The sequence below is a fragment of the Cygnus atratus genome, chromosome 17 (genome assembly GCF_013377495.2).
Source record: "Cygnus atratus isolate AKBS03 ecotype Queensland, Australia chromosome 17, CAtr_DNAZoo_HiC_assembly, whole genome shotgun sequence".
NCBI classification, from domain to species: Eukaryota; Metazoa; Chordata; class Aves; order Anseriformes; family Anatidae; genus Cygnus; species Cygnus atratus.
This window is the reverse complement of record NC_066378.1, coordinates 7,096,356-7,104,532: the sequence shown is the minus strand read 5'-3', so window position 1 is coordinate 7,104,532 and position 8,177 is coordinate 7,096,356. Positions and strand designations below refer to the sequence as shown.

At 37.5% G+C, this 8,177-nt stretch overlaps 1 protein-coding gene across 2 annotated transcripts in view; it reads left to right on the top strand.

Annotated features, from left to right (window-relative positions):
• Window positions 1-8,177, top strand: part of TXNRD2 (thioredoxin reductase 2) — a 33,947-nt gene that overhangs the window by 1,018 nt on the left and 24,752 nt on the right. For both annotated transcript variants that reach the window (XM_035556887.2, XM_050714263.1), the window contains exons 2-8: window positions 250-315; window positions 1,026-1,082; window positions 1,707-1,851; window positions 2,169-2,243; window positions 3,070-3,148; window positions 4,182-4,244; window positions 5,379-5,449. In XM_035556887.2, the coding sequence (XP_035412780.1) occupies window positions 250-315; window positions 1,026-1,082; window positions 1,707-1,851; window positions 2,169-2,243; window positions 3,070-3,148; window positions 4,182-4,244; window positions 5,379-5,449 (556 nt within the window). The remainder of the gene's footprint in view (window positions 1-249; window positions 316-1,025; window positions 1,083-1,706; window positions 1,852-2,168; window positions 2,244-3,069; window positions 3,149-4,181; window positions 4,245-5,378; window positions 5,450-8,177) is intronic.

Here is an 8,177-nt window from a genome sequence, read left to right as displayed (position 1 = left end):
TAAAATTTAATTATTTTCCACTGTTGGATTGCTTTATTTTCTGCATTTCATTTACAAAACCAGCCTCGTCAGTTTCATGATTTTTGGAGAGTGCTTTGGGACACTGAGGAAACACAAATCAACAATAATCAGTTGTAAAAAAAAAAAAAAAAAAAAAAAAGCTACATATCTTTTTATATTTGCCTTTTAACATACCTCTCCTTGTCTTTCTTGTCTGTTGCTTTTCCTACATTTTTCACATCTTCACAGGAAAGCCTGAGTATGATCTTCTGGTAATCGGTGGAGGATCTGGAGGCCTGGCTTGTGCAAAAGAAGGTTGGCATACATAAATAAGTGAAAGTTTTCTTTTACCTTAAGTGTTTTTTATGGAAACCAAGAGAAGCAATACTGAAAACATTAAGGACTTCTAAGAAACGTAGTATCCTGTGCATAAGCCCTGTGCTTTAATCATTAACTCAGCTCCATCCAGTTAATCTGCAAATTATTCACACCCTCAGGTGTGGTGATCTTATTTAGCTTTCCAGGTACTCTTTTTTAAAAGTATTTCTTCTGTTACCACAGGAAAATCTAATAAACATTTATTTCACTGTTACCGTGTGCCTCTGAGTGCCTCCATAGATTTTCTTTGTTACTTATTATACTTTTTCTTATTTATGAGTTTAAACAACAGTACCTTCAGGCTGTTTTGAATTGTTTAACTTCTGTAGAGAACCTTCCCCTTTTTGTAATGCGTTACCCCTATGTAATGTGTTCAATAACACACAAGGTTCTTAAACATTAATTTGGCATCAAATTGTGTTTTTAGGGTTGGCAGAAGCTGGAAGCTCTAGTAAGGGTTATTAAGTGCCTTCTGGAGAATTTGCTGACCACATGGGTAGCCTGGGCTTTTAGTCTGGTATCTTGAATTGGCATAAACCACCAACAGTCATCTCCTGTATTCTTAATCTGTGCTTGTGCTACTGAATGTATTTCAGTTTGTGTGTTTCTTCTTCCTCTAAATACCTTTTCTTGCTTTTTGTTTAAAGCTGCTCAATTTGGAAGGAAAGTGGCCGTTCTGGATTATGTGGAACCTTCTCCACAAGGTATGGAGGAGAAATACTAGGATATTTGGATACGTGTATAAAGCCATGGTCTGGCTGAGCAGGTTGATGCAGGCAGCAACGTGGCCAAAGCCACGCTGCATGCTTTGCTTGCAGTTAAAGTCCTTAAGCCGAGCTTGCTGTTACTACTCGTTCCTTCCCTGCTCTACCTGTTTTTCCTGCATGCAAAGGTTGTTAGCAGTGCTTGATTTGTGATAGACTTTGGACTTAAACGTGTGAGAACACTGTCTCTGTCAAAATGTCATTACAATTTCTGAAGCATGCGAATCACGTTGTGTTAAGGCTCTTCATACACAATTTGTAAAATAAGATCTGCAAAAGCAAATATTAAATGTGAAAGTGTAGTAATTGGATCTTCTGAAACCTGTGAAAAATCTTGAGATGGTTTGAATTTTAGAAGAAAAATATTTAGAGTTGGTCCTTATCAAAACATGTTAATGCAGGCATAGTCAAAATGTGATCTGCAGGAGTAAACTGTGTGTTGTTTCAGAACTTTTAATGCTAATTGCACGAATAATCTAATTCTCTAAATAACCCAGTTGCGTTAAGTTAAACTAACATGGTGCATTTACTTTTCTTTTTCTTTTCTTTTTTTTTTTTTTTTAGGAACCAAATGGGGACTTGGTGGAACTTGCGTGAATGTTGGTTGCATTCCTAAAAAGCTCATGCATCAAGCAGCCCTTTTAGGGAGTGCCCTTAAAGATGCCCAGCACTATGGCTGGAATATAGCCCACCCTGTTCATCATAACTGGTAAAGAATATTGTCCCTATCTGCTCCTGTGTTCTGCAAATGTATATGAAAACCTTTTCCTGTTGATATTTTTTTACGGACAGTTAAAGAACTGAATTTTGGATTAAGCTTTTTAGGCTACTCCTTGTTTTAAACACAAAACCGTAATTAACAGTTTATCAGGGAAGATATTATGTTAGTTTGCACATGTTAACTTACTTTCATAACAAAAAGTATTGCAGAACATTCATAATTTCTAGCAATCGCCTGTAAATTGAGTTGCATTATCTGAATTTTTAACATGATGATTTTATGTTCAATTTCTTGGTTTCCGATAGGTCAGAGATGGCTCAAGCTGTTCAGAATTATGTGAAGTCCTTGAACTGGGGACACAGAATGCAGCTACAAGACAAGTAAATAAGACTTGAAGTTCATCATTCCTCCTATAATCAAGGAGCTCTTGTAGAATTGTTGAATTGCCTTTGGAATTTCTCATTAGAATTAGTATTTTGAGTTTGTAAGTCCTTTCTTCTCAGGACTGTAGGTGCCCTTACCAATGTAAGTCACACGTTTCTTTTTCCCGTCTTCTTTTCTGGAAAATGTTGGTTAAAAGTGACCCCAGGAGAAAACTTTCTAACAGTATAGTGATCTGGGAATGTTCTCTCTAATCTGGAAAGGTTTTGCATTAATATTAAGTACTCTGGGTTTATTAACATAATTTTGGGCTTGTCCACCAAAACTTTATGTGCCCTGCTTACAAGCCCACAGATAACACTACACTAGAGCAGCTGATTTTTTTTGCTTTCAGTGTAGGAACGGTTCCAAGTTTTTCAGCATGCAGTTCCTTTATAGAGAGATCATATTAATTTAACAGGTACTAGTCTTATGACTCGTGCTGAGTCACTCTTGCGTGCCCTCAAAGGAGCATTGTAGTAGTAATGTTATAAATAGTAATGCTATGGATAGTGGATCATGTATCGATTGAAGAGGTCAATAACCTGCTCCCAAAGCATGCCATATACTTTGCTGTATAGAGGGATGAACTGTGACACAAAAATTAAGTCTGTGGTAGAGCTGCACACAGTCTTATGATATGAGATGCTTCCTTCCTTTTGCTTTTCTATGCCTGTTTGCTTTTTTTTTTTTTTTAGCAGTTCAAATAGGGGAAGAAGAGCTGTTTTTATTTCATTCCTATTCTTCTTCATTAAACGTACGTTTATGTTGTTTTCTTCCAAACAGGAAGGTGAAATATTTCAACGTGAAAGGGAGTTTTTCAGATCCACATACAATCCGTGGTTTAACAAAAGGAGGTAAAGAGGTGAGCTGCTTTACAGCGCACCTCAGTTCTGCAGTATTGTTCACTTCAAGCATCTCAGGTCTTCTTGTGTTGGTTTTCAGATTGGCTGGGATCTAGACAGTACTTTTCCAAACTGCTTTAGGTATTCGGTATTGTTCCAGTGAGGGAGATTTTTTTCCGTCTAGAGGAGATGTTTATGAACTTGACCGTTGCCTACTGTGCCCTTAGCCCCTAACCTGTAGGTTAGGTGCTGTTACTTTTTTTTTGCAGACAGAAACACTGAGACACGGGGTAATTCGTTGTATTCAGAGTCAAATTGCTTTGATGGATACCGACAGAGATGTAAAGAAAACCAAAATCTCCCTACTGCTCTGGGCATTAAATCAGTCTGAGATGTTTTCTTCCTTCAGATGAATTGTAAAGGCACTTAGCTTTCTAGTACAAAGTGGTGTGTGGGAAGCAATTATACTGAATGTACCAAATTTAACTTAAAGCAGACAGGTCAAGTAACAAAATAGTGACTATTTCTGCATATTTAACAAAAGACTGAGAATGCATTTTTAATGTCTTTTTGAGAGTAATTATATAATGTTACTGGTTAATATCAGCCTGAGAGAGCAAAAGTTTCTTGAGGTAAATGCCTAGCATTGTCTAAAAACATGTCCTTTTTGAGGTACCTTAACTCTAGGCCTTAGAGACAGAATTCGCTTGGTGTGATTTCTGTGTTTTGTCCTAAGCTAAACTGACTTTAATAAGCTGCTATTTGTGTACAACTGTTGTTTCCAAGTAGTCCTCAGAATCTTGTCCAGTATAGGAACAATTGTAAGCTTAATATTAAAATGAAAAGTGACAGAGAATGTATAGGAGAAACCTTCTGCCTGTATTCATTTGTTTCATCTCCAACCTTTTTTTAATGTAGTACTTATTATGTCAGATAAATAGCAGATGGTAGTGCCAGATTTCTCACATATTACTCATTTGTACATAGCTAAGATATAAAGGCAGATAAAAGGATATCAAATGCTTGATTTTTGTTTTGTATTTTTGTTTGTAGACTATTCTTACTGCAGAAAAAATTGTCATTGCTACTGGAGGAAGACCAAAATATCCTATACACGTAAGTTACGCTTCCCATCTGACAACTCCAATGACTTTACTGTCTTTGTACCAGATAAGAATGAATGTTTAGAGGATTAAGGATGTCAACAAAGTAACACAAGGGGTTTCTGTACTTGTGTTGAGTGTGAAAAAATATTTTTTTGCATTAAAATTTTCAGAAAAACGCTTCCCTAGAAAACAATTTGCATTAATTTAGTATGTTGATGTTCGTAGAATCATGGAATCCTCACATACATTGGAAGAGATCTTCAAGATCATGAAATCGAACCATCAACTTGAGCTACTGAGTTCCATCACTAAACCATGTCCCTTAATGCCATGTCTACACGCCTCATATCCCTCCAGGGATGAGGACTCTGCCATTTCCCTGGGCAACTTGTTCCAATGCTTGATCACCCTCTACATGAAGGAATTATTCTTAATATCCAATCTGGACCTACTCGCGCAAATTGAGACTGTTTCCTTGTGTCCTGTCACCTGAGAAAAGAGACTGGTGACAGTCTCCTTGCTGCAACCTTTTTTCGAGTAGCCATCAGCCTCCTCCTCTCTGGACTAAATAACATCAGCCACTCCTCCTAACTTGTTTTCTACTCCTTTCACCAGCTTCATTGCTCTTCTCTGCACACACTTGAGCAGCTCAACGTCCTTCTTGGTAGTGAGGGGCCCACCTCACTACCAAGGTAAAAGGTAGTGATACCTTTTATCAGCTTGGAACCTTTTCTCTTTCAGTTTGCCTGCTGTGTCTTATCCTGCTGTGCACCACTGTGAAAAGCCTGGCTGTCTTTTTTTGATAACTTCATCATAGCTTTGGAAAGCTGTTATTAGCCATCTTTACTCCTGGTTGAACAACCCCAGTTCCCTCAGCCATTACTCACTGGTAGTGTGCTCCAGCCAACTGGCCATCTTTGTGGCCCTCTGCTGAACTTGCTTCCATCAGTCAGGTTCTGTGTTGTATTAGGAGGCCCAAAACTGGACCGTGTTCTCGATGAGGTTTAACTAGTGCTGAGTAAAAGAGAGTAATTGCTCCCCTTGGTATACTGGCTACACATCTAATACAATCCAAGGTGCTATTTGCTTTCTTTGCTGCCAGCACTGGCATTTTAGAGTCAAGATCTTACCTGTGTGTTCACAGGTTGCAGGTGCACTGGAGTATGGAATCACAAGTGATGACCTGTTCTGGTTAAAAGAATCTCCTGGAAAAACGTAAGCTACTCTACAATGGCTTTAATATATGCTGTCATTCATACTTTTTCCTTACAGCAAGGTGAAAAATGTACAAAATTGCCTTTTATATTCCAGTTTTTCTCTCCTTGTGTTTTCCCTCTTGAGAATCTGTTTTGCCATGCAGCAACATCATGCTATTAATCTTCATAAGTAACTAATACATTTTTTCCCCCATAATATTCCTGTCTAAAATCAAATTATATTTAAATTTTTACCTTAGGTTAAGGTGACTTACTTGCTGTAGCAAACTTCCTTGTTTCCTCTTGAAAGTCACAAGAGGGCAGCATAAACTTAAATGAAGGCTCTACTGTCCTTACACTGTCCCTATTTGCTGTGGGTATATGTGAAATTGCTTCTCAGGTAGAAACTCCGGCATAATTTTATGTTCTTTTCAGTGGTGGCACTACTGAGAACAAATCTGATGAGACAATAAGGGTACTTTTGCCCTTTCTTATGGCTTGGAAGCTATTGTTTAACTAAAATACTGAAAATTGTTTTTAGTTGAAATATGAAATTACCACAGTCTGTGTTTTACAGTGCACAGTACAGTAAGATTTGGAGTCAACGCTGCACTACAAAGCAATTTCTTTATGCAAATAACTGTGATAGGAAATGCGTATTTGCTAGCATGAAAGTCAGCTAAGTCTATTTTTACTTGTCTTGTAGTTGCAGTCTGTCCCCCTAGATCAAGGATTTCACACAGAATCAGAGTAATTTAGGTTGGAAAAGACCTGTAAGATCAGCAAGACCAGCCGTTAACCTAGCACTGCCAAGTCTACCGCTAAACCATGTCCCTAAACACATCTATATGTTTTTTAAATACATATTTCTGAACAGGGAAATTGTGTTTGTTGCGAGTATCTTTTATATATAAAAAATACTGGTGCTTTCAAAGAAAATAGAGCTGCCATTCATGGCCATGATTTGCTAATATAAAATTGCAATGTGTGTTAAGCTAAACATCAAATAGATAAAACAGGGGTTCATTGGTACAGTTTAAAAAGGCAACTAAATTTCCATTTGTTTGCAGTATATCAGTCACCTCTTGAATTTTGAGAGCATGATTTATGTGAGGAAATTATTTAAAAAAAAATAAAATTATCCCTATAAGACAGTTCTGTGAAAATGTGGCTTTTGTCCAGTCCCTGCTAATGCAAGTTGTAACAGTGTAATGTGGGAGTCTAGTGTTTATATGTTGCATTCCTAAGATTTAGTCAAAATAAGCCCACAGGGGGTACAGTAGCATTTCTGTGCTTTATCAGGCTGTGTCCTAGCAAATGAAGGAGGGAGTTGTTAAAGGTTTGTTTCTGACGGATTTGTTGCTGTTATAAATACTCCCAAGGTTCAGTTTAACACCTTTTGTTTTTTAGTCTGTGTTCTACTTCTTTCTTTCCCATTCCCCTCCAAATGTACATATCTCAGCTGCGAATTATATGGCTGGGGGTTGTAGAACTGTCAGTCCTGCAGTTATTCATATAAAGCACATGTGTGTGTTGGTTTTTTTTTTTTTCTTAAAAGGCAAACCGTTAACCGAGCAACCATTAACCAACTTAAAAGTCCCGTAGATATACAAACACTGATGAAATTTTTGCTACTGAGATGAAGGATTTTGGCAGAGTGAATTAGAAAATTTGCCTTGAAATATGCTCAGAGTGAGTGAGAGATTGAGCAGGTGTGGTGGATGTTAGGTTCTGCTTTCAAAACTTTTCTGTTAGGCTCTGACGATGCCCAGGAACCCTTTAGTTTGTAGAAGAAACTGTGAATGATGTGCTGCTGATGTTATGAGTGGGTGCCAACTGACAGCTATTTTTTATCTAATGAAAAAGAAGAGCAAAAGAATGCATAAATTTTGTATATTCTTATTCTGTTCCCTGTAACTCCCCTCAGATATTTCTTTATGGGCAGTATGTGGCTTTTTGCAGCACTTACCTGGAGCTAGAGGCTAAAAGAGGGAATGTTCATCCATTCACGGATGAATCAGATGTCCTAATGCTGTAAAAATTATTTCCCACTGTGCTAAATTGTTTGCCAAACATAAAACCCAGACCAGGAAACTGGTAGATATTAATCTCTTGTTATGGATAAAAGAAAACGAGAAAGTTCTGTGGCTTATGCTTATAATGCTTGTGCTTCATTGCTTATGCTCCTGACTTTAAGTAACCTAGTTAAACTCTGTGATTATATGACTTTGTGATTTGAGTTTTTAAAGTAATTTCTAAATTTAAGTAATTTTCTAAAATCTATAGCTTTCCAAATGCAATTAGCAGCTTACTTTTTCCATACCCCAAGCCCCATTTTTTCAACTTTTGAATATAGCAGAGAGAGGCCTGCTTTAAGAACAAAAAAAATCCCCAAAAAGTGAATGAAAGGTTTTTTCTAAAGCATGTTTCCATAGCTGAAGATCACAGTCAGAAAGAGCCTAACATTCTATACAAGCCTCTTAGTAACTAGAAATGTTGATCCTTAATGAAGTTTTTCCTAATTTAGAAATATAAGGAAAAACTTTCCTGTGGGTGGAAGTACTACTTGGAATGCATCTCCAAGCTGTGAGATTTTAACAAGCCTGAATAATACATGGGTAGCAAAGAAATGTGAGTGCAGCTTGTCCAGCGGCTGTGTCAGTGACTGGCCGGTTGGACCCACTTTTACCTCTGGAACAGGGACTGAGTGCTTTTAGGTACCCAGCACACACAGGGAACTGAGGATA